This window comes from Condylura cristata, unplaced genomic scaffold, assembly GCF_000260355.1.
Source record: "Condylura cristata isolate star-nosed mole 26May11 unplaced genomic scaffold, ConCri1.0 scaffold00031, whole genome shotgun sequence".
Lineage (NCBI taxonomy): Eukaryota > Metazoa > Chordata > Mammalia > Eulipotyphla > Talpidae > Condylura > Condylura cristata.
In genome coordinates this window covers 24822109-24847553 of record NW_004567132.1, presented here as the reverse complement: position 1 = coordinate 24847553, position 25445 = coordinate 24822109, and the positions used below count along the sequence as shown (strand labels likewise).

The following is a 25445-nucleotide window of genomic DNA, read 5'->3' as shown; positions in this document are numbered from 1 at the left end:
CATTATCTTATCTAATCCACACAGCCAGCCTGCAGTGCAGGGGCCATTATTATCACCATTTAGTAGATGAGATACTGAGGCTTGGAAAAATTAGGTTGTGTGCTCAAATATATAGAGGGTGGTATTGGTATTCAAAGCCAGGTCTTTCTAACTTCCAAAGCATTGGGATCAAACACAGTACTTTTTATCTCGTGTGTGTGTGTGTGTGTGTGTGTGTGTGTGTGTGTGTGTGTGTGTGTGTGTGTGTAAGTATAACCCAGGGCTTTCCTAATAGTACACATAGTGTTTACATGATGAAATACAGTAAACACATACTCTAATGCTGACTAGACCTCTAGACTTAACTACTAATTAGCTGTGAGATCTTGATTGTGGATCTCTGTATTCACCTAAAAAACAAAGGGGTTCAAATTGATGATTTATAAGCTCTCTTCCAGCACTTCAGTTCTTTAGGTCTGTGGACCTTGGATTTGACAGGCTCTCAAGGTATTAAATCAACTTTGCATTACCGGGATAAACCTTGATTGACCTTAAGGTGTACCCTCTCTGTGTGGTTGAATTCAGTTTGCTAAAACTTCGTAGTATCTTTGCACCTGTGTTCTTCTTTGGCTTACTGTGTGTCTTAGTTGAATATATGTATTTATCTACTTTACTACTCCTTTTTATATTATTTTTATTGTTCATATTTGTATGTCTTATTTTCTAAGCCATCTCAAATTTTCTTGGGAGTGAATAGTTTATAATTCTTAAATAGTTAAGCATCTAGAAGTTACTAGATTTTGTCTCATTGTAAACAGTATATTTACCATAGAATCAAAGAGTGGACCAAGAAATGTTTATATACAACGTAATACATTAATCCCTTTGAGTTGAGAATCCAGCCTGTGCTTACAGATCTGGGGTACAGGCCTGATGTGTGGGGGGGTAGGGAGTGAGAAGATTCACCAGAGATAGAATGGGGAGCAAAAGAGGCTGACTGCTGAGAGGAGCAACAGGCAAGGCAGGAGAGATCTGCTGCTCCATGTGGGTCAGCTCCCTGGCTGGGGATTGAACTCATGCTGCAGTGGCTGCAGATAGCTTCATAGTGCTGTACTTTAATTCTTTGTACCACAGCAATTTACTTTTTGACTCTCTTTGGTTTCTTTGGTCTACTCAGGAGCTTAATTCAAATCTAGGGGATTATTCATTTTCAAAGAACTGTTTTGGAAAATGAAAATCCCAGTGAATTTCTAAGTGGTGTATTTTTCTGTTCTTATGCTTCTTCCATATGTAAGTAGAAAAGAACTGAGAGCAATTTGCCCCTATAACTGTTTACTCTTCTTGCTCTACCTATGAATCACCAGAATGGAATTACCTAATTTTTTTTTAGGATGAATTGAAAGAGGAACTTCAGTTCCTGAGGAACTGAAGAGAAACTGAAAAAGGCAACTTCTCAGTTTTCCTCACGCCATTAATTAACTTTGTCTTCTTTTTCTTTCCAGGTAGTATCAACACTGCTTATCAACGTAATCCCAGAGGATCAGATCCCATTGAATTTAGCAGGAAAAGCAAAGATCAGCGGGAAAGCCTGGGTGAAGGAGTCTCCTCGGCTTGTTCCCAACTTTAACCCTGACTCAATGTGTGAGTCCCAGGTATGGTTGCTCAGTGTGGGTTGGTGTCTTCTAGTTCTGGGTTTAGACACTGATTTAAATCAGACAGAAATGGAGGTCCATGTGCAGAAGCAGGTGCCATGCTTCAGAAGAGGAGTTGTATCCCCATTGGTGTCAACTTTTGGTTTAGGGAAAGAGTCAGCATTGATTTATTAGCAGTTGACCCTCAGTTGAAAACTCGGCCAGCAGGGAAATATGTTCCAGTAGAAGGACTCTGAACTCGAGTCTGCAAAGCTTGGAAATGCAGAATCTGTGTTTTCCCTTAAGATCCTTGAGTGACTTGAGATCAGCAAATTGCTCCAAGGTTCACACATTCTAGCTCTGTGTCTGGGGTATCAATGTTTAGGTCTCAGAAACAGGGCAGTCAAATTCAGGCCACAGTGCAACTGACAGAGAATAAGACTGTGCCCCACCACCCACCTTCATGTCGGCTCTACCCCCAATTTCCAAGGCTCCTCTGCCTGTTCTTGGTAGGGGAGCATCCCAAACCCCCAGCTTACAAGTGTTAAGCTTCTAGAGTTAAGCAGACATTCCATTCAGAACCAAAGCTGCTCAATGTGTGCTGTATTATACAGCAAGAAATTCTTTTTTTTTTTTTTCCGACTGACATTCAGTCTTTCAAGCACCTCTGTGGCACACCTGTTACCTGCTTCCTTCAACATACACAGTTCTGCCTTGTCTCAAACCAGTATAAGCGTCTGCAGTCCATTCCAAGCCTCTACTTCCCTGAAAGAGAATCTCCCCGTATCTGGAGCTGTAACCACAGATAGGAAAGAATTAAATATCTGGCATAATTTCATCTGAAATGAGCTGAGGTCCTTGCATTTGCTTACCTCAAGGCCAGTAGGCATAGAGTCAGAAGACTGGTGCCTCACCACCACGGTGCGGCCCTGGACAAGTCACCCAGCCTCCACCGGTGGCATGCACTTGGCTCATTTGTAGAGTGGGCATCAGTAGCTCCTACAGCAAGAAATTCTTAATCATGCTCCAACCCAGTCTTATGGAAATACAAATTCAGGCTTTAAAGGAAGTCAGAAAGGTTACATTGTTCTTAATCCCAGAGTATAAAGTAGGGGTACCTCTATCAGCAGCATGATGATGAAGCTTTGATTCTAGATGTCATCAGTTCCACTCACAAGGTCTTTCACCTCAAGACAGTGTAATTGACGGGGGAACAAGAAGATGGATGAACACTGAAACATTCACATGTATATACAGAGTGCAGTCCCTGAAAACAATTTTTAAAACTCATGGGTTTATATGTGCTCACCTCCTTTGTTTAAAAAACCAAACCAAAAAACCACTTGAGTCCATTTAGCCCCTACTTCTTTGCATCAGAGATTCGCAGCAGGTTATAGCGAGGGAACTTGCATAATGAGGTTCAGAAACGTGTGGAGGAGGGAGAGGGCCCCACCGAGGAGGTGTCACCTTCAGCCCAGCACTGCTGGCTGTCCCTCCACAGGTGATCATCAGAGCAGGGGAGCTTCTCTGCGGGGTGCTGGACAAGGCGCATTATGGGAGCTCCGCCTACGGCCTGGTGCACTGTTGCTACGAGATCTATGGGGGTGAAACCAGCGGCAAGGTCCTCACCTGCCTAGCGCGTCTCTTCACCGCCTACCTGCAGCTCTACAGAGGCTTCACCCTGGGTGAGTGCTGGCTGGTGGCCGGGGGCTTGTGAGGACACCATCACTGGGCCGTCGGTGACAGTTAACAGCCTTGCTCTTTGGGGCTCTCCACGTCCTCCTCCCCCAGTCATTGTTTCTTCACCATCAACAGGCCAGTGACACCTTCTGTCCACATTTCCATTCCATCTCTTTCTTGACTCTACCCTTTATGGGACAGGAAATGTTCTTGGGACTAATGAGACTCACATTCCCTTCCGTTCTCTCCTGTAGATTAGTCTAGCTATATAGATGCATCCTGGTTTATTTACCTGGTTTCTGTTAAACATTTGTTGGACTATTTCCAGATTCATGATTTTTATTGGGATGAGCCCCCTTAAATGAAAAATCATGAAGAATGCAAAGTGAAAGGCCCATACCCAAATCATAAGGACCACCGTTGACAAGCAAGCTGTGCTTATAGTGCTGTTTGGCTTGTGGCCCAAAAGAAGTTGGGCCCCTGCATGCAGATCCATGAGACTGAGAGAGCATGTCAAGCTGGGCATTGAGCTCGGAGGGAAGGGCAGGCTGGGGGTGTTGCCTTCATTACAGCCCTCACAACAGGACAGTCATTGAAGGGGGACAGCAAGGTGGCTTAATGCTGACCTCATGGGAGGACCCACTTTTGTGATTATGGCTTCCTCCCAGAGGCACTGTTCTTTCCTCCCCCACTCAAGTTTGTTCTATATGGGCCCTCAAGCCTCCAGAACACTGGGAATTCCAGATGTGTTAGCTCAGCTTTTGAATAGAACAGTATTGTTTTCCTTCCCACTCACATCTCAACTGAAGGACTTGAGTGTGGTACCACTCATAAAGAGGGGCAGAAAATAGTGTGATTGGAAGTAGAAGTAGAAGGCGCTACTGGTCAAGGTGAGGCATTCGTCAACCCTTTGGAGCCAGGACAGGCTTCACTGGAGTGAGCCAGGCCCAAGTGTGTCTCTGTGTGCCTGCCACACACATGTGTGGGGTAGTCTCTGTGATGTGTGACATCTAGGGCCCAAACCAGGATGTTCTCTCCTTCCCTCTTTCACACTTTGCCAAACCCCACACCTGAGTTTTCACTCCAAACCTTCACCTCTAGCCTATGTTCCAGCAGGTATTTACTGAGTGTAGGCACTCAGCAAGTGGCTAAGTTTGGAGCTGAGTCTCAGTTTACTTTCTGTCTGTGTAACTTTGGGTGGGTTGCTCAAAGTTGAGTTTTAGTTTCATTATTACAATGGGGATTATAATGCGTGGCCTCTAGGAAGCACTAAAGATGTCAGAACAACCTCTTGATGTTAACACGTCATTGGTCTTGTGCTCCCTGTGTATGTGGCATGGTGCTCCATGCCCTGAGCTCACCAAGTTTCCAGCCTGGTGAGGCGTCACCCCCGTCCCATTCAAGCTCGTCTGTTTCACTTCACAGGCGTGGAAGACATTTTGGTTAAGCCGAAGGCAGATGTCAAGAGACACAGGATCATTGAAGAGTCCACTCAGTGTGGGCCCCGGGTGAGGAGGGTCTGGGAGGCTCCATTCTACCACTGGGAGTCCGGTCGCCTACAGAACAAAGCCCAAGCCTTCCTCACTTGGCCGCAGCCTCCAACATGTTCATTTTCTCATTCTAGGCTGTCAGGACTGCATTAAGCCTGCCAGAAACAGCAGCGTGTGATGAGATCCGAGGGAAATGGCAGGATGCCCATCTGGGCAAAGACCAGAGGGACTTTAACATGATTGATCTAAAGTTCAAGGAGGAAGTGAACCATTACAGCAATGAGATTAACAAGGTTAGTCCAGTAATGCATTGCACTTATTGCCACCATTTTGAATGCTGGTTTTGTTTTGTTTTGTTTTTTAAATTATATTTGTTTCTCACCCAAAGCTCCTAGGAGCAGCTGATTAGGTGAGGTCCTTGAAAACTCAAGGGCTTTATTCCTTCACCCAGGTGTAGGGTCTGTCATTAGTGCTGATAAGGAATGCTCTATCCTTACTTTCTTTTAAAATGTATTTTGAGTGACCAGTGAAGGGGGTCTGAAGGAAGAAAAGCTCTTCTAGAGCCTTTCCTCTGGGTAGAAATGCAGAATGGAAAACCAAAAGTACCTCTGCTGCTTATATAGCAGGGCGAGGGGTGAAGACCTTGGTTCAAATGTGGACTCTGCCATGTACTTGCTGTGTAACCTCAGAAAGTCTGCCAAAGCCCCTTCCTGTGCAATTTAGAGAGAGAATGCTCCATAAGTCAAGGGCACAACTGGTTCTCTCTACCTTTCCACCTCAGAGGCAGGACTCCAAGCCCTGTGGCCAGCCAATATCAATTCGCATTATTGATAAGCACTGTAGCAGGGCTCAACAGAAGTCAAGCTTTGCCAGTGGTATCCTCTGAACTGGTGTGAATACAGACCGCAAGTTGGCACAGGTTCTGTCTTTAAGAGGTTTTATTCAGAGGAGCCTCCCTAGCATCTTCCAGAGAACCAGAAGGCTCAGCTTTTAGGGTTGATTGGCAAGGCTGGGGTGGGGGTGTGGTCTCAGAAGCATCTCAGAACTACTTCCTGTCTCTCGGTTCCCCTCTTCCCACCCAGATTCTGCCTTTCCTGTGTGGCTGTGGTCTCAGCAGTCCTAAGGCGGAGTCAGAATACCCTTCCTGCCTCTCCTTGGGCTACACTGGGGGGCTTACTTGCTTCCATTGGCCCTGGAGCTGAGGCAGGGCTCTTTTGTGGTACTTGGGCAGCACGTTATGTGAATACGGCCTGGTCACTGGTCACCATTGCCAAGTGATACCATCCTCTGTCAGGTGAACTTACCTTCTGATCCATGTTTTTATTTACTCCTCAGGCATGCATGCCCTTTGGCCTGCACAGACAGTTCCCGGAGAACAACTTGCAGATGATGGTGCAGTCAGGAGCCAAAGGTTCAACTGTGAATACCATGCAGGTGTGAGCAAAGGCAGGGCTGGCCCATTGGCCGGAAGATGGGGTGATCTCAGGAGGCAGTTTTTTTAGATTTGTTTCTGCTTTTCAAAAGAACCTACATTCTGTATAAAATATGGCAAATACTGAAAAATATAAAAGCACATAGAAGTCATTACAGGCACGAGCCACTGTTGACATGTGAATGTTAGAGACCAAAACAGGTTAATATATAGATATGGGGATATCTTGCAAATATGCGTGTCATAAAATCCTATCACATATATTTGTATTATTGATAAACACTGTGGTATATCAAGATTGTAGCTGAAGATCCTATGATTTTGTATGATCTACTTTACTGTTACAGGCATCGCCCTACAGGTTTCTCAGTCCTTAATGTGAGGTACATTATTGTCATGCCATCACAAATCACAGCTTTTTTTTTTTTTTAATCTTGATGACCTTGAGAGGATCTTAGAGGTCATCTGTTTGTTGGTGGGCATAAAGCAGTAGGAATGGATTTCAAAATCAAAACCCCCTGCTCTACTTCCCAGGAATATAGGATTTTTTGTTTTAGTTTTAGTTTTGGTTCTAGAACTTAAGGATCGCCGCTTTCTTTTTCCTGTTTGCCTTGGTTCCCCATAAGGACCTGTTGGTCTCTTTCATAACATGTGATGCTTTTGAAATAGCTTATTTGATGAACATCATTTTCAGTTGACTCCAAATGTAGAAAAAAAAATCAAAAAGTCAACAAGAGAAAGACTGGCTTACCTTCTTAAAATGCAAGCTTCCTTCGTTGGTTTAAACATCCAGACTGACCTTAGAGAACTGTTTCATTTCAGGGCAGGCCCTCCTACTTATGCAAAATATTCATGATCATCTATGCAGGTCTTGAGTTTCTTTTGGATTTTCTTTCCCCTAGATTTCATGCCTTCTGGGGCAGATTGAATTGGAAGGTCGAAGACCCCCACTGATGGCATCTGGCAAGTCACTCCCCTGCTTTGAACCTTACGAATTCACTCCCAGAGCTGGTGGCTTTGTCACTGGCAGATTCCTCACTGGCATCAAGCCTCCCGTATGTACTTTTGTTTTTCCTTTGAGCATTTTATCCCATTTCTAGATTCAGTGGGAGCAGTCCTATGACCTTCACCAACAACTCTGAGCAAGGAAGGTCAAGTAATAAATGTCCACTTGGTGCTTGATGGCTCGTGAGGACCAGATACAAGCATGTCACATCCTTTAAAGACAGAGCCTTGTACAGGGCCTGACACGTAGTGGGTGCTTAGTCAGTGGTTGGTGATAGATGAGAAAATAAGGCCAATCCCACCCTCACCTCTTCCTGCTGTGTCATCTCTCTCAAGAGTTCTTATCTGCACTGGACATGAGGGTACCACTCAACCAGTGATGAGGCACCAGTGCTGATCTTTTTGGAAAGTGGGGTGTAGGGTTGGGATAAGACACTGAGGGCAGACTGCCTGGCTGCTGTACACAGGAGCTGTGACTTCTCACCCACCATGCCTCTGCTCCCAGGCAGGATAACACAGGTAATACAGGGAAATACAGGTAATACAGGGAAGGACAGGAGTCACCAGGTACCACTGGAACAGTTAAACGCAAGGCGCTGGAGAGCAGGCAAGGCCACTGGAAGTATTAACTTGAACCACCCTTCAGGAAGCACACTGTCCTCACTGCCACATCGGTGACCTGGTTCCTATTTCTCCCACAGGAGTTCTTCTTTCACTGCATGGCAGGACGAGAGGGTCTGGTCGACACCGCTGTGAAAACCAGCCGCTCTGGCTACCTCCAAAGGTAAGAAGCTCCTGCTCTGCCATCGCTAGATGCATCACTGTCCCAACACCAGTCACGTCTCTCATTTTTCACCTTTTCATTAACAGTCCACTGAAGATTCCCTTGGGATGAAGAAACTTTTAAAATGCTCATGGGTCATCTGAGACAGAAAGTAGCCAGTGTTCTTCCCCTTTTAAAGGCTTGGCAGAGCTGGGGCTCAGGTTTGCATCCAGGTTCCCTGTGTTCGGAGGGTGTGCCCCTTCCTGGGGAAGTTAGGGGTGTGGCAAGCAGTGACGAGCTTGTCCTCCACCCTGGGAGGACCCAGCATTCTGGGATATTGCCAAGAGGGTCCCAGGCCCAGGGTCCCTGCCTGCAAGCATTACTGGCCCTCCAGGTACAGATGTCTGTGGGGATCCCAGATCTGCTTGTTTTCTTTCCTCTCTGGGAGGAAAGGGACCCCAAAGCCATTCTCACTGAATGAATATTAACATTGAACAGGGTTTGAGTCCACAGTGCCTGACAGGATGGGGTACCAGGAGTAGCAGATCATTTTGCCTCATCCTCCCTCCTTTGGGGTGTAATGTGGCAAGGCTCTGACTTGGAGTCTGGTTTTGTTTCTTCCCGACCCTAGAGAACCTGTGTTATAGCAATGGTTGTGGAAAATGGAGGAGATGACAAAAATATGTCTCTGTGCTCCACATGCCTGACTTTATGTTATGTTCCCAGGAACTGGATATGCTGCTGGATAGGGAGGCACAGCTGCTTCCTTTCCCCCTGCAGGGCTTCCTGTCTGCTCCAGCTCTGTGCTTCTTCCTGCTTCTCTTAGCTCTAATTGCCTGGCGCTGAATACCTTATTTTGGCCCTTCCTTCTTGACTCCCAAGGCTGCATCCATGTTGTTGGGGCGAGAAGGGGATGTAAGGGCTTGGGTGGACACACATGGATGGCCTGTTGGTGAGAAGCTGGCTTGGCTGTGCCAGGGTAGGAGTGAGAACCCCGTAGTTGGGCAAGCTTCCCTCAGCTCCTGCCATCAGCAGGGTTTATTCTACCTTCATCATTTTTAAACACTTAAGAACGAGTGCAGTGTAGGAAAAGCGAGAGACCAGGAGTCCGTAGGCGGGGCCCCATGCATGGTATCAGGGACCCTGAGGCTGAGAGAATGCAAGGTGGGAAGATTGAGGGTAGTGAGGATCTTGGCTGGAATGAAAGGGCAGCGCCTGGGCAAACCTCTGCAGCTTCCAGCTAGAGTTTGGAAGACTGATGTCTGAGGGTGGCAGTGGTTAGGAAGCAGCAGATGTGGCGATGACAGGGGCTGCGGCAGTAATGTATGAGAGGCAGGGAGGCATCCAACACAGCCGAGTTTTTAGACCTCAGCAACAGCACAGTGGCACAGTTGATAGAAAGCAAGATGCTGCGGGGGCAGGAGAGAAAGTGGGTGGTCTGAGGCAGCAGCAAAAGGATGTTCAAGTAGACATGTCTAGTGGGCCCTTGGAGACGAGGTGTGAAGCTTGGGCCAGGGATACAGACTTCAGAGGCTGGTGCTGTGCTGAGAGCTAGAGCCCAGTGGGGCAAGGAGAGAGCAGAGAAATGAGTGACACTTAAGCTGTCCCAGCAAAGGGAAAGTGGGTTTTCAGCACCAGTCTTGCCAGGCTGTGAACTAGGTGCCAAGAAAACAGTGGCAACTAGCACTGACGTCCTTGAAGCAAGAAAATCCTTTTGCTTTGCTGCCTTGTGTTCTAAGGACACTGGTCCCCAGGGAACTCTGAGCTACAGGAGAGGGAAAGGCAGACTGTATGGTCCAGCAGCTGGGGCTGAAGGTGGGAGCCAAGGTGGAGCAGTCAGAGCCAACCTGTCCTGGAATCGTGTTTGGCTGCTAGACAGCAGTCCTCTTCCCAATTCTATTCCCCCATCTCTCACCCTCCCCGCTGCTGTCCCTGTCCCTGTCTGCGAATTGCAGTGGGAGTTGTTGAGCCTGGTGAGCCCTGAGCTGGTGGTCTCTGTATAGGTGCATCATCAAACACCTGGAGGGGCTGGTGGTCCAGTATGATCTCACTGTCCGCGACAGTGACGGCAGCGTGGTGCAGTTCCTGTATGGGGAGGACGGCCTGGACATCCCCAAGACACAGTTCCTGCAGCCCAAGCAGTTCCCCTTCCTTGCCAGCAACTATGAGGTAATGGACTTGACCCCTGGCACCTGGGTCTTCCACCCAAGGAGAGAACTTGGGCACCTGAACTTTGTCACCCAGTCAAGGAGGCTGTCAAGTGGAAAGTTTATAAAGTGCTAGTCTGATGCTTTGACACACTTGACGTTTTCTTAGCCCCTCTTGGCTTTTATCATGTCAAATGGCAGAAAGGGACACACACTGCTAGAATAACAGCTACCACCTGGGGACATTTGCAGTGTGCTGGGCTCTAGGTTGTAGGACTTTACCCAAGCCATTCTCACCCCATGACGTTGTATGACTCACATCTGGTCTCGTGTGTGCTATTTAGGTGATAATGAAATCGAGGCATCTGAATGAAGTTTTATCCAGAGCAGATCCCCAAAAAGCTCTACGCCACTTCAGAGCCATCAAAAAATGGCAAAGCAAGCATTCCAACACCCTGCTGAGAAGAGGCGCCTTCTTGAATTACTCCCAGAAAATACAGGCAGCTGTGAAAGCCTTGAACCTTGAAGATGCAAACCAGAATGGCCGCAGCCTTGGGACTCACCAGGTGACCTGGGGACTGTATCCCCAGTGCCTGGTGCATACAGGCCTCGGGCAGGGTTGGAAGGACTAGGGATTATTTTCCTAGTAGAAGGTATAAGACTGTAATCTGGCTCCATTCACTCTCAGTCAGGAAACAAATGGTCTTCAAGTAAAAGTTTTAGGAGGGGCCTCATTACAGAGATGTGGGCAGGGTTTGGGGAAAACTAATTGAGATCGGTAACTGGGCTTCCTCACCACTCCAGGTGTGAGGGACAGGGAGAGCGCTCACCAGGAGTGGGGAGGGTGACTGTGGGCAGAGGCCGCTTGACAGGTGTCCTCAGTGGCGAGCCTGGCCTCCTGCTTGGAGGACCTTAGAATAGGTGGGGGGTAAACGCCCAGCCTTACTCTTTACTCCTTCCTCTCTGCTGCTGGGCTTCCCGTTAGTCCAACACCTGGGATCCGGGGGAAGAGTCTGGGGTGGGGGGGAGGCGGTGGCGACGACTGGGTGTGGAGCTTGTGAAAGCTGGATGGGCGCATGGATCAGCATGGTCCCTGGCTTTGCCTCCTGGCATAGCGCTCTTACTAATAGCTCCCCATTTTACTCTCAGAGAAGCCGAGTTTAGATAGTCACTTACCTGTTCCCCTCACCCCCATGCATGCATGAGCTGAGGTGCAGCGCTCCTGGTCATGGTTGGTGTCCTGGGTTTCACTTTGCTTTAATGCTGAGGTGGTTTTTTCACAGCAGTCTGATTTCTAGCCCTTTTCCCTGCTGTTATGTGAAGCCTGTGCTTTGAGTGGCCTTCTATTGCTGGGTGTCCCAGGAAAAGAAGCCATTCCTGGCATTCCCAGCATCACTGAGGTCCACCCTTCCTTTCAGATGTTGAGGATGTGGTATGAGTTAGATGAAAAGAGCCGGAGGAAATACCACAAGAAGGCAGCCCCTTGTCCTGACCCCAGCCTGTCAGTCTGGCGCCCAGACATCTACTTTGCATCAGTATCAGAAACATTCGAGAAAAAGATGGATGATTACAGTTACGAGTGGGCATCTCAAGTGGAGAAGAATTGTGAAAAAGCAGCACTTTCTCTGGACAGGTGATGCCTTTCATTGGTTACGTGGTGTGTGCAGAGAGCACATCTCCCTCTCACACTCTTCCCTACCCACCCTTTAAGGGGAAGGAAGCCTCCTGGTGTGAGACTCCAGCAGAAGGGAGGAACGTGAAACAGAAGGGGATGTTGCAGCTCCCAGGGCTCTGGACAGGCAAGAGCAGGTAGACAGGAGTGGATACCCACCTCTGGGCAAGACGGAGAAGAGTACTGGGACAGAGGCTTGCAGAAAGGACCTCTCTTGAATTTGGTGCATCAGAGAGTCTGATCACTGTTCCGCAGCTGCCGGCTCTGTGCCTCAGGGTAATTCACACACTGCCCTGTGACATCTTATCTTTCATGGGTTGGACTTCCTTACTCTGGCGGTCCTTTAAGTGTTGGATTTTAGATCCTGAGGGAAAGGACCACATGACGTCCTCATCTTGCACTCTCGCGCAGGGAGATAAAACAGGAAAAATACCGGTGTTCTAGACAGGTGAGAAGCCAGGCATGAAGCCGCACCAAGCCACAATGGGTAAAAACCTCAAAAGTACCCTCAAAGAATGCCAGTTTGAGGGGTTGATCTTGGAGTTGTTCCAGGGGTCCTGCCTGATCAGCTTACTACGCCGAATCTGCAGAACTGGAAACTTCTGAGGTCGCTGCCCCCGCCTGGCTTTTCATCCTGTACCCAGTGAATTCAGCAAGGTGCGGGAGAGGCTGCCAGGGTCAGCGTGGGGCTGCAGCAGGAGTTGCGAGTCAGTTAGGGCAAGAGAGCACAGACCATTGAGTGGAGCAGCTAGAGAGAAGGGACAGGGCTTTCTCCTTTTGCCTCTTAGAGTGGTTTCTCCAGTCACATTCCTGGATAGAGTAAATCACGCCGGGTTAGCCCAGTTGCCAGCAGATGTTTTGGTTAGCGTCAGATCCTGGTCTTGCCCCTCAGGATGCCAGTGATGACCTTCAGGGCCATCCCAGTGGCTCTTTCCAGCTGCGTTGCATCGGGCGTGGGGGGAGCAGCCCTGGTGAACAGCATGTGGGTTCTAAGAGCCAAGACGGGAAGCACTTATCTCCACAGCTCTCACAGTGACCTGCTAGTAAGCAGCAACTTGTAGAGTTCCAGAGTTCTGCAAGTATTTTAAGACTTCCCTATCAGGAATACTGATACCAGTCAATCTTCACTGCAGATTTGCACATACATCCATTTAATCTGTATTTGTTGAGCACCTTCCTTGTTCCTTGCTGGGATATTAGTCTCTGTAGTGGCTGTTCTAAAAGAGCCAGATTTCATAGAAAGAAAGCTTAGTAAATTATAAAATTGTGTGGCATGCATACCTCTGATGTGGCCTACAGTGATTTGCACCAATTAAGAAAATAAACGCCCCAGTCCCTTGCTATTCCCATAACAGCTCAGTGATCCCCCCTAGTTTATACAGAGAGAAGTTTAAGCCTTGCCAAACTCACAACCAGTGGGGAAAAGAGTAGACAAAGGAGAATGTGAATCATGAGAGCAGGAATTCTTACTGCCCAGGGAACTGGGTAGGAATTGGTGCAGAATGCACGTATGACGTCCTCGGCAAACGGAGTAGTCGTGTGGACACCTGGAGCTTCAGCCACCCAACTGGGCTCTGTGCTGCGTAACGTAGGACTTCCCAGGGTTTCTAGAAGGAATTTAAGGATTAGAAAGACCATTCAGCTAGGAAAAACAAGCTCTCAAACAGGGAGAGAGAACAGTACGTGCACCCTGGTTTCAGGTGTGTCCTAACAGACACCTCCTATGTGCTTCTAACCCCTGCCATCTCCTGCCTTATCAGGTTAAGGACCCTGTTGCAGCTGAAGTGGCAGCGCTCACTGTGTGACCCGGGTGAGGCCGTGGGGCTGCTGGCTGCCCAGAGCATCGGGGAGCCCTCCACACAGATGACTCTGAACACTTTCCACTTTGCCGGCAGAGGCGAAATGAACGTCACGCTGGGCATTCCGAGGTGCAGGGCCACAAGGGTACACGGGGTGCGGTCTGTCCTAGTCCTTCCTGGGGATGAAGCCGTTTGATGAAGAGAGTGAGTGTGTGCGTGCATGCGTGTGGGACACAACCCTGTCCGTGGGTCCATGTTCCACTGGAGGACACCGATAGTCACTGGGGACTGCATACGGGGCCAGAGCCAGGACTCTTTTGCCCAGCATATTTCCCTGCAAGATCCATAGGCCTCTCTCAGACCCCAGGTCTCGTATATCTTCACAAGAAAAGTCTCTCACAGGTAGGGAATCTGTGTAGCTTTGGTGATCAGGTGCATCCCTGTTCTCTGTTACAGGCTGAGGGAGATTCTCATGGTGGCCAGTGCCAACATCAAGACGCCCATGATGAGTGTGCCTGTGTTCAACACTAAGAAAGCACTAAAGAGAGTGAAAAGCCTGAAGAAGCAGCTCACCAGGGTGTGCTTAGGAGAGGTAATGGTCTCTCTCAGACGTGTCTGCCCCGGGTGGAGGTATTTACCTGCACCCCCTACCCATGAAGGACCGACTGTTGACTGGGCTCAACAAAGACTTCCGCCGATGAGGGAGAAGCATTTTCTGCCAGGCGCTGAGCAGGGATAGATCAAGCAGTTTTAAAAGTAATCATCGGTGCTGCGCATTCACAGGTTCCTGGGGTAACTTGCCATCCCCGCTGGAGCCCCTCCTCTCAGCCTCAGACCATTCTCTGGGGGTGACCTGCTGACCGTGGGACCCATGTTTCTCTCCAAAAGATCCTGCACCAGCAGAGCTCACTGGAGTGTCTTTGGGGCATTAGCGCCTGGCCCCAGCCCCTGTCCTCTTGAACCCTCTGATTTCCCATGACACTCTTACAATGCCCAGTCCCCTGGTACCTGGTATATTGGGTTCTCTGTCCATCTGGTTCTAGGTGTTACAGAAAATTGACGTCCAGGAGTCCTTCTCTATAGGGGAAAAACAGAACAAGTTCAGAGTGTACCAGCTGCGGTTTCAGTTCCTGCCACATGCGTATTACCAGCAGGAGAAGTGCTTGCGACCCCAGGATATCTTGCATTTCATGGAAACAAGGTCAGGACTCTATTACTTGACTTTGGCATTGACCTTGAGCACTCCTGACCACAGAACTCCGAGCGTTTGGGCACATTTGCCTAAATGAGTTGAAGGAGAGTGTTTAGGAAGACTAACAGACTCTGCAGCCTAATCTGGAAACCACCTTAACCTCACTGATGCGTTAACCACATGCCCTCTCTGGGAGACTTTTTCTTTTCTCTGGTTGATGAGCCTGACTGCTTGAGTTTGTACGTTGTAGATGTAGAAGTGGGCCCCGCAGAGATCATGGAGCCCCGTTGAGAGGTCAGCCTAAGAGAGTGGTGCTGCGCTGTCTCCAGCACATGCTGTTGGAATCCGTCTCCAGGGGCAAGAATCTGGGCTGAGGCAGCTTGAGCTTGTGAGTCAGTAAAGAAATAGTCCTCTATTCCCCACTTGTCTTTTGTCTGTTTTGACTACTTGGTTGCTTACTTTTGCTTTCATGAATAAGACGTTTCCTGATTTAAAATATCAGCGAGTCGTTCATATGTTCCCCCAACAGATCCCACCTGTGGCAGCGTTTGGTCGCTGACCGCTGTGCTGATCTCGACCAGCTCCCAGGTCCCCCCGGAGCAGCTCAGATACGGAAGTGGGAACGGCAGGTGGAGGCAGTAGGTCCTCTGCATGCAGTCGTCCCAGTCCTATGCTAAGGGGTGCCCATCTGTAGTCCAGTCTTGGGGGTAGAGGATAAGGTTGTCACTGGGAGAGAGCAAGTCTTCCAGCATCCTGAAACCTCACCCCTAAACTGACTCTGACTGCATTAACCACATGCCCCCTCTGGAATACTTTTCTCTGGTTGATGAGTCCTGACTTCTTGAGCTTGGCCCTATTATTCCCACTCACCTGAGAGAGGTAGCTAGCTTCAGGCTGACCTCTCTAAAGAAGTGGCATCTGGGTAGGTGGTGTGGTGGTAGGCGAACTTGACAGTGAATCAGTCCTTTGGACAGGGGTCACTGACGGGGCCTTTGGGAATACCTGCATTGTTCTTCACCTAGGTGGAAAAGGTTTATTTTACCAGGTGGGTCAGTGTTCTGGTGATGCAGGGCCATGGCACAGGAGACCTGTCTGCAAACCAGCTTGCAGGCTCATTAATTAACAGGAAGGAACACAGCTCCCAAGTGCACTGCATGTTTGTGCTGGCCAGGCAGCCCTTCTCTGAGAAATGGGGACGAGGATCACGTGCCTCTTGAGATTTTCAAAAGCAGGCAGAATTGGATGGTCTCCCCGTTTCTGTTTTCCTAGGGCATTAGACCTGCCAAACAGGTATGTCAGTGGGAAGTGCACCAAGCTTTGCTTAGAGTTCTTTTACTGGCATTATCTTCAAGAATTGAAAATCCACGGCTTTTTAAAATTTCTTGCTGAAGGATTGTCCTGGCTTCCTAGCAGGAAGTACTTTTTTAATGCCTAGCTGGTAATTTGCTGGTGCACTCGAAAAGCTATGTAACCAAAACTTGTGCAGCTTTGGTGAAGTGGCTCCTTGCAACTTCAGTGCAACAGGCCAGAAATGAGAGAGCGCAGCATGTGAATCAAGTGTGGTCTGAACCATTTTGGCCAGGCCCAGGAAGTCATAACATCACAGCCAGGCCGCCGCTTCTAGCCCACAAGAAGTAATTCCCCGTGTCCCCCTGCCCACCCCCCACCCCCCAACCTTCCTGTCCTTCTCTCTCCCACCCTCTTTTTTCTTCCCTCCCCACCCCACCCCGCTTCCCCTCTCCCAGCTGTGAGATGATGAGGCTCTGGACATAGATTGCAAAAAGAGTCTACAGATAGAGACAAATGAAGCAGCGAAAGTCCCTAAAGCATCTGTACTGGCACCTGTCTTTTTGAATATTTTTGTATATTATCTAGAGGTGGGTTGGCGGCAGTGGAGTAGAAAGAGCACTGAGCTAGGAGTCAGGAGGTATCAGTTCTGGTCTATAACCAGAAAGTGACCGAGTTGGTGGTTTCTGCTATGACAGCTTTTGTGGGTCTAGCTGCAGGAGGCAGGTGGTGGAGCTGTTGCCAGGCACTTTCGGAAACAAGGGTCATGTTCCCTGTAATTATTTATGTGGGGTGGGAGGGCTCTCTGCAACCAGCCCTCCTGTTCACTTTCAGTTGCTGCATTCTGATAAACAGCAAGACCTTGAGTCACCTTCAGTGACTCCTTGGCAGAATCACGGAGTGGGGACCAGTGCCCCAGAAGTCTGGCACACTGATGCCATATCAGGGCGTAGTCTCCTTTCTCACCACCTCTGCAGTTGCTGGCAGGACAGGGACTTGACTCTAAATCCATCATTTCAGAAACATCTCTTCCCGGTTGGCTTGTCTTTTTAAAATTAAGCCTGCGCTCCCCTTGTTTGACCCTCTTGTTCCTGTCCCTAATACCTGGTGACCATGCTCTTTCTTGAATTGGTGGGTGAGGAATCTTATTTTAGTTAAGGGTAAAAACCACATACAACTTTAAAAAATAGGGGCGCGGGGGGAGGAGGGGGTAAGCAGGGAATGAAGAGAGAGCATGCCAATCTTATTTCTAATGAGCAAAATGGTAACCATTTGACCTGCCTTCTTCTTCAATTCACATTTTAAGGCCCTGACTTTCCACCCCTGCTTTGTTGCCAATGTGCCACATGATAGGCATGTTTAGGTGCCTGGAAAATACAGGATGGATGGATGAGGGACCTGAAACTTTAGAATATTAAAAGCATTAATCTGGTGTGCTGTTAATGGCCTGATGAAGGAAATAGGCAAGAGACTATATGAGAGGAGAACCCCCGGGAGGGGTTTTGGGGTGGAGCTTAAAAGTAAATGCTTAGGAGGTAACAAGTGAGGCCAGGAAAGGCCTGTGTGTGTGGCTTCAGATTGGTTCTTTCAGATTGGCTTGGTTGTCACCTGGCCGCCTACCTCACTGTCACAAGATCAGTTACCTCTGCCTTGCCTTTGAAGTGCTGATGAATTCTTCTGCATTCCAGTTGTCAGGAACACATTAAGACAGGCATTGCCAGGCAGACAGGAGCAGTGCCACTTTCTGGGGGGTGCTGTAGGCAGGAGGCTGAGGCAGGTCCTACTTGGGCAGAGTGTCCTATAGATCTGCCATCTTTGCTGAGTGACCACCTTGCTGCACTGGTACCTGAGCACCCCGAGGCCAGGCCTTGTCACAGGTGTCAGGCAGGGCTGTCTCTAGTCCTCAGTACAAGACTGTGTGACGCATACAATACCCACAGCTTAGCAACAAAGGAGTTAAAGCCCCGGAGACCTGCACCGAGAGCCAGGCACCCCAGAGTGGAGGAGCCTGTGTCCAGACCGGGGCTGTCGAGCTGGCACCATGTTCTTTGCTGACTTGCGCTAGGATGTTGAGAAACAAGAGGCATGGAAAGTGGCAAAGAGGAGAGGCCTGGTCTCCATCTCAGTTACAGATACCGCCTTTGATCGCGTGAGATCCTTGAACAGAACTTTTACCAAAACGGAAGCTGAATGACTGTTCTCATTTTAGATTCTTTAAAATTCTAATGGAGTCCATCAGAAAGAAGAATAGTAAAGCATCAGCTTTCAGAAACGTGAACACTCGGAGAGCTACCCAGCGGGATCTAGACAGCGCTGGGGAGTCAGAGCGCGGTCGGGTGAGTGCGTCCCCAGCAGCACGGGGCGCGTCCCGGGACTGGGACGTGCAGTGGTGGGCGCTGGCGTAGTCTTAGCCCTGTGAAGCTCCGAGACTGTCCTTAGCCCCATCAACCCCCTTGCTCGACTTTGTCCATTTTTCTACACACCTTAGCTTTTATTTGCTATCAGTGAGGGCCCAGAAACATCTAGTTCTTGCGCATGGTAGGGCACTTCAGGCATGCTGCCAAGCAGCGTGGTCTGGTGGACCTGGGTGGGGGCCCCAGGTTTACCAGTTGGGTAATTCAGGCACCAGTGGCATGAACTGTCTTTGAAAGACTGCTGTTCCTAATTTTAAATCACCAAGGAAACTATAAAGAACTGGTTTCGAGTTGCTGTTTTGTTTTGTTTTTTTTCCTTAATATTGTCTATGATGTCTTTTCTTTTCATCCCACCTGCAACAAAAATATTTGAGTATTATCTTGCAATCTTTCAATGACTCGAAAAGCCCTGATACTTGAAAAGTTGCTTATTTTAACATGGGTTTTATGAGTGGTACTTGTCCAGTGAAAGGCTAAAGAGAAGGAGATGTGGAATCCAGGCCTAGCGCAGAGTAGATCCTGGGTGCACGGAGTGGGTTGGGTGGGCAGATGTAGGGTGGGGGGAAGGTGGGTGTGTGCTGAATGGATGGCAGGCAGGCGGTGGGGTGCACAGGTATTGAGAGCAGAACAGTATGTGAGTGATAGGTGAATGGGTTGTGGGTGGAGAGTTGGAGTCACCCCGCAGTGTGTGAGAGCTAGTCTCCTCCTGACCCCAAACCACAGGGCGAGCAGGACGGTGAGGAGGACGAAGAAGGGCGCATTGTGGATGCTGAGGCTGAAGAGGGTGACGCTGATGCCTCTGATGCCAAACGCAAGGAGAAGCAAGAGGAGGAGGTGAGGGGCTGTCTGGGGTGAAGAGGCCATGGTCCTGTCCCTCCTCTTGACAGCTCACAGGTCGTTCCCTGTCATATGCTCATTGGTGTCATACTGGAAACCTTCAGGATCCTCTCTCAGGAGCCTTGAAGCTTCAGCTTGCCCAGCACATTTCTAGGTTGAAAAGGTGGTTTTTACATGGTAGAATGGACAGGAGCCATCTTTGGGTCTGGCTGTGCCTGGATTTGAATCAAATTCAAGGACCCAAAGGCTTTTGGCAAGTAGAAAAGTGAGGCTGCCTCCTGTTTTTTTAGTGACAATATCATTCCCCCTCCCCCATATCAGTCCTCTACTGTCATGGTTGTCATGAGGGCAATGGACAGAATCGAGGCACTGAAGGAGTTGACAGGTAAGAGAGCACAAGCTGGTGGGTAAGCTCTGAGGTGGGGGGACTGGGACTGAGGGGAAGGACCAGCAGGAGAGGCCAGAGCAGAGAAGCCAGGAGTGTGGAACAGGTAGGGCCTGGGTGGGCCCAGCACATCCGGCTTTGCAGGGGTGCTTGTTCCTCAGGCAAAGTCCAGAAAGATGGGAGGACCCGAGTGACTCAGCACGCCCTCTGACTCCCATTAGGTTGATTACGAGAGTGAAGAAGAGGAGGAGAAGGATGGGGAGGAGGATGACGACGACAACATACAGGAGCAGGGACACGAGGGTGGGCAACTCCCCGACAAGGCCCAGGAGCAAGACGAGGACGCGGACTCAGAGCCTGAAGAGGACTCGGGCCCTGCTGCACCTCTGACGCAGCGTCCACAAGCTACCCGGAGTCAGGAGCCCCATGGAGATGAGGCGCGCCGGGTGCAGGCCGTGCGAGAGTCCCACCCGTGCATAGAAGACTACCAGTATGACGCGGCGGAGGGCCTGTGGTGCCAGGTAGGCTTGAGTATGGCATGTGCCGGACAGGCCTGCTGTTGTGCTCCTGTCTCTAGGGCCTGTGAGCGTTGGTTATTGTCTTTAATCCCAAATTCTTTAAACAATCTGATGACAGCTATGGACCCTTTGCCCCAAAATACAACCCCACACACCTTTAACTTTCAGACCCGTGTTGGGCCACTTTCCTCTGAATTCTCAGGCACAGTATGCACGTGGGTCTGATCTCCCAGACCCGATAGGTACTCTCAGTATCGCCTTATTAATCCTCCATACTAGAAGTATCTTAACATCCATCAAAGTTGGCGCAGAGACAAGCAGGAATACTTTATTCTTAGACACAGAGCGCCCTGGCAGCCACCATGGGAATTGCAAAGTCCCCTTGAAGACTGGTGGTTTGGCTGTGTGGGCATCCACCCCCAGGCTGACTTTTTTGGCTTGTCCTTAGAGTCACTCTGGCTCCCAGATGGTGGTAAAGATGAGAATCACTGCCCAGCGCCACACACAGAACAGTGTGTATTATGCTTTGTGGTAACTGAAAGGATATTGGAGCCAATTTTGAGTGGACAAAGTTCACCCTTCTCGCTGACATCTGTGAAAGTGTTTCCCCACCATTTCACCTCCGTCTGGGTGACTGGCGGTGGGCGCTCTGGGTGGTCAGTTCAGCCACCCAAGGTTCACCTGCCAGCGCCTCCAGTGGCGCACCCTCTCCCAGCTGAAGTGTTCACTGAGTGGAACTGGAAGGAGCCTCCTGGAGCCTCTGCTCGCTGCCCTCTGTGCGCGCCTTCTCCTCTGGCCCAGCTCTCCCCTTCTCTTGCAGGTGACATTGAAATTCCCCCTAATGAAGATTAACTTTGACATGAGCTCCCTGGTAGTGTCCTTGGCCCATGGCGCTGTCGTCTATGCAACCAAGGGCATCACGAGGTGCCTCCTGAATGAAACCACCAACAACAGGAATGAGAAGGAGTTTGTCTTAAACACAGAAGGAATCAACCTCCCAGAGCTGTTCAAGTATGCTGAGGTATGCAGCCCCTCTCTGGACTCTCTGCTGGCCTGGGACAGGGTCCAGCTCTAGGCCCCAGGAGGCGAGGGTCCAGCTGATTTACCTGGGCTGACTGCATGTCGGGCCCAGCGTCTCCAGACCAAATGTGCTTGTCCTGGCCTCCCTCTTGGAGCGCCCACAGTGTGTATTAGCCTAACTAAGGTTTGCAGTTCAGAAGCCTGCTTAACTTTACCTAACCCAGAGTTTCTCAAACTGATTAAAGTAGGATTGTTTTGCCTTGAAGTACAAACCTCTGCAAGGTAGAGTTTGTAGGAAATAGTTTGCTCGAGTCCGGACGTGGAGCACAGGTGGCCAAGACCCAGGCCCTCGTGTTGGTGCCACCTATGCGCCCATCCCACCTGCCCCACTGGCGTGTCATCTTCCCTCTGAGCCTTCTGACCTGTTCCCCCTCCACCCACTTCAGTGAGTCACCTAGATCTTTCTGCGATGCCGTCAGCACCCAGCCATATTGTCCTACAAAATACTGAGGAACTAGGAGGACCTTGCTAACCAATTCTTCCCTAATCTGCACCAAAGTTCTCCTGCCTCACACACTTCCCTCCACACTAGCTGTCCCACAAAGGCCGCTTCGCCCTGGGCCCGTTTACCCAGCCCTGTTCCAGAGGACAGAGTGAAGACAATGGGGGGAGGGTTTGTATTCCGGAGAGACAGACACCAACATAGCCCTCCATGTCATGCTTGCAAGGTTTGTTTAAATAAGGCCAAGCAGGCCGCCAGGAACTCCCCTTCTCCTGTGGCAGTGAGCTGCCACAGCTCGGAGTCACCACAGGTCCTAGACTAGGCCCAGCTGACCCGTCCCTGCTCCACATACCATGGGAAGCTGTTGACAGGTCTCTGCTGGGGAGCTTTTCCTCCCCTGCCAAGGGAAGCTTCATCTGTGTTAAATGAAAAATAACAATTTTTGTTCCTGTGGACTCTTAAGCCAGCACCAGTAATCTCTGGCTCTGGTAATGACAAGGAGACCGACCTCAGGGCACGGCCAGGGCCTTGTCAGCAGCTCTGCGCACGCTGTCTCCTTCCCCTCATCCCGGGTTACTGGTGACCACTCTGTCCTTAGCTGCGCTCAGCAGCCAGGTTGGAACCGAGCCAGGCCCTTTGGGCCAATCCCTCCTTCCTTCCCAGGTTCTGGATTTACGGCGCCTCTATTCCAACGACATCCACGCAATGGCCAGCACATACGGCATTGAGGCTGCACTGCGGGTGATCGAGAAGGAGATCAGGGACGTGTTTGCTGTGTATGGTAAGCAGTTGCTCTGAGGACTCGGAAGGTCCTGGTGGTCTTTAAGACTGTCTGAATATAGGGGTGGTGAGCTGGAGCGTGTCGGAGACCCTGAGTGATTTGAGACTTGAGGTGGAGAGAGGGAGACTTGTCTTTTTATTTTTTATTTATTTATTTTTTTTTTAAGATTTTATTATTTATTCGTACAGAACTGGGGTACAGGCCAGAGATGCGGAGGGTGAGAGGATTCACCAGAGACAGAGTGGGGAGCAGAACAGGCAGATCGAGGAAGTACACTGCTGAGGGGAGCAGCGGGCGGGTCAGGAGAGGTCTGCCACGCCATGTGGTCACCTCCGGGCCAGACGGGAATCGAACTCATGAGGAGGCGGCTTTAGCTTCTCAGTGCAGTGCCTTAACCCGCTGCGCCACCAGGGAGGGCCCGTCTTTTTATTTTTTTAAAGATTAATTTTATGTAGCCAGAGGTGCAGGGGCTGAGAGGATTCACGAGAGACAGAGTGGGGAGCAGAACAGGCAGGTCAACGAAGTACACTGCTGAGGGGAGCAATGGGCGGGTCAGGAAAGGTCTGCCGCGCCACGTGGGTCACTCCCTGGCTGGGATTGAACTCGTGTTGCAGTGCTGCGTCCTTACCCTTTGTGCCATCAGGCTGAGACTTGTCTTTTAGTCTTTGGGGGGGCCCTTCACCAAGGCTCTCTGGCTGGCTTCTCATCTGCTCTCTCTGGGCAGCTCCTTTCTGATAACTTGGCCCATCCTTGCCTTGGGTTTCAGTTCCCAAGTGAAAGCAATGCTGCTAAGTTCTCTTTTTGGCAGGTCTGTTGTAACAGTTTCCTTGGGCTGCAGTGATGGCCACCATCCGGAGGAGGAGGGTAGGGCTTGAACTGAGGGATTCTCTGGCAGAGCAGGGGTGGTGCCTGACGCTGGAGTCCCGGCACTGTCTTGCGCCAGGTGATTCTGCCCCCACTATCCCCTCTCTGCTTAATCCTTGATATGCCGCCCCAACAGGCATTGCAGTCGATCCCCGCCACCTCTCCCTGGTTGCTGACTACATGTGCTTCGAGGGCGTTTACAAGCCGTTGAATCGCTTTGGGATCCGGTCAAACTCCTCCCCACTACAACAGATGACGTTTGAAACCAGCTTCCAGTTTCTGAAGCAGGCCACCTTGATGGGTCAGTGTGTGTGGGCAGCAGCCTTTGGCTTTCGAGGCCTCTACAAAATCTGCCCTGGGCTAATGAGCTCATCTCTTGGGCACACAGATGTCCAGGGGCCTTCCATGCACAGAAGAGCTTAGAATCTGCAAGAAGGAGTTATTAGGGTGTGGGGCGGCAGCTCACGGGAAAGGCATGCGCCCTTCAGAGGCAGAAGCAGTGCTGCCTTATATGCTCTCATCAGCCTTGGGTGCTCAGGACACTCCTCATGGCCTCCATGGTGTCCCATCCCCCTCCCCACTATGACATCCCCTGGTCCCTTCCGTCACCCCCCAACATCTTCCTCAGCCACCTAACAAGTACTCTGTTTCTCTTCCAGGATCTCATGATGAGCTCAGATCCCCTTCAGCCTGCCTCGTGGTTGGGAAGGTCGTCAAGGGTGGGACAGGCCTGTTCGAGCTCAAGCAGCCTCTAAGATAACACCAAGGCCATGCCTGCCCTTCCTGGTACATGGCGCGGCACATCTTATCTCCGGATATGAACACATGAGCAAGCTCACCACGTTCCCCAAGTTATTAGAGGTGCTGGCCTTGGAGGCCGGCAGGAGGCCTTGGAGGTGAGATCCCTAATGTAAACACTGGCACCTCCAGCGTAGGGAGGCAAAACCCCACTGCTGTGAACAGCCAGTGGTTGCAGGCAAGATTCCTGGGGGCGCCAGGGGCAGGAACATGGACCCGATAGCCCATAGCTGGCTCCCCGTGCCGTGCCAGCCTCTGTGGACAGAGTTCCCTGGGCTTCTCCAGCCACGCCTCTTCCCCTGCCAAGCACAGGAAGGCACAGACTTCGACACACCCAATCTCTGTGCCCAGGGAAGGGCTACCCCGCTGCCCTGTGGTTGTGTCCTTCTGGCGTGTCTCTCCAGGTTCCCGAAGCTCTCCACGCATACAGAAACGCAGCTCAGTGCACTGTTTCAACAAGTTGTTATCGTTTCCTGGCTCTGCTTTCATCCAGCCTTGAGGCCGGTATCCCTCTCACAGGCCCTGCTCTGTCTGTGGCTGTCCGGCCTCCCGTGACCTCTGGCACCAGCAGCAGGGGCCCTGGCATGAACAGAAAAGTCAGGACTTGTGCAAAGACTCTGTAAAAGCAGACTCTGTTTCTATTTTTGTCTACTGTTATTTCCTACTCCAGCTGAGTAATAAACATCATGGAACTAGCTATTGGGAGAAAGAAAATTAAAAGAACTCGGCGTTTTCTGCTTTTCCCTTTGGCTCGTGGTTCTACATTTATGATTTGACAGCTGAGGACTGAAGATTTCTCACAAGAGTTAAAGTTTGGTTTGCTGTTCTTGTCAGAAGCTGGCATTCAGCTCTTGCAGCTTCCCCTGCACACCCTTCTCCCCAAGCCAGCTTCTGCCCTACGGCCAGGAGGGTAGAAGCTAGTGGAAGTTGCTGTGTGTCTCCAGGTGGGACGGCTGCTGATGAGACCTCAGGTGTGGGGCTGGGGGTAAAAGGGACCTTGCCCCCTCCATGCCCTCACTGGGAGAACCTGGGGAAGGGGGGTCCTCAGGGCCTTTGTGCAGAAGCGCATGAGCAGCTGGTCGGGTGCAGGGAGATGGCCATGGTGGGACCCTGTACCACAGGCTAACATATGTATCTGGAAATTAGAGCCAGTTCACTACTTGACTTGCACTGAGACATGAGTTGTGGGAGCGGATCCTCCAGGGAGACCACAAGGTAACCTGGTGGACTGGGGGCGTGTGACTGGCGG

General features: G+C 50.3%; 1 protein-coding gene across 2 annotated transcripts in view; it reads left to right on the top strand.

Annotated features, from left to right (window-relative positions):
- The window catches only part of POLR1A (polymerase (RNA) I polypeptide A, 194kDa), a 52237-nt gene extending 27318 nt beyond the window's left edge, over positions 1–24919 (top strand). For both annotated transcript variants that reach the window (XM_012731578.1, XM_012731577.1), the window contains 20 exons: positions 1482–1631; positions 3112–3295; positions 4716–4798; positions 4915–5073; positions 6116–6214; positions 7115–7267; positions 7919–8001; positions 9984–10149; positions 10472–10693; positions 11546–11760; positions 13560–13727; positions 14055–14190; positions 14642–14799; positions 18287–18413; positions 19215–19325; positions 19935–20234; positions 21052–21252; positions 22417–22534; positions 23535–23699; positions 24058–24919. In XM_012731578.1, coding sequence (XP_012587032.1) covers positions 1482–1631; positions 3112–3295; positions 4716–4798; positions 4915–5073; positions 6116–6214; positions 7115–7267; positions 7919–8001; positions 9984–10149; positions 10472–10693; positions 11546–11760; positions 13560–13727; positions 14055–14190; positions 14642–14799; positions 18287–18413; positions 19215–19325; positions 19935–20234; positions 21052–21252; positions 22417–22534; positions 23535–23699; positions 24058–24158 — 3099 coding nt within the window. In that variant the 3' untranslated portion in view covers positions 24159–24919. The remainder of the gene's footprint in view (positions 1–1481; positions 1632–3111; positions 3296–4715; positions 4799–4914; positions 5074–6115; positions 6215–7114; positions 7268–7918; positions 8002–9983; positions 10150–10471; positions 10694–11545; positions 11761–13559; positions 13728–14054; positions 14191–14641; positions 14800–18286; positions 18414–19214; positions 19326–19934; positions 20235–21051; positions 21253–22416; positions 22535–23534; positions 23700–24057) is intronic.
- The last annotated feature ends 526 nt before the right edge of the window (positions 24920–25445 follow it).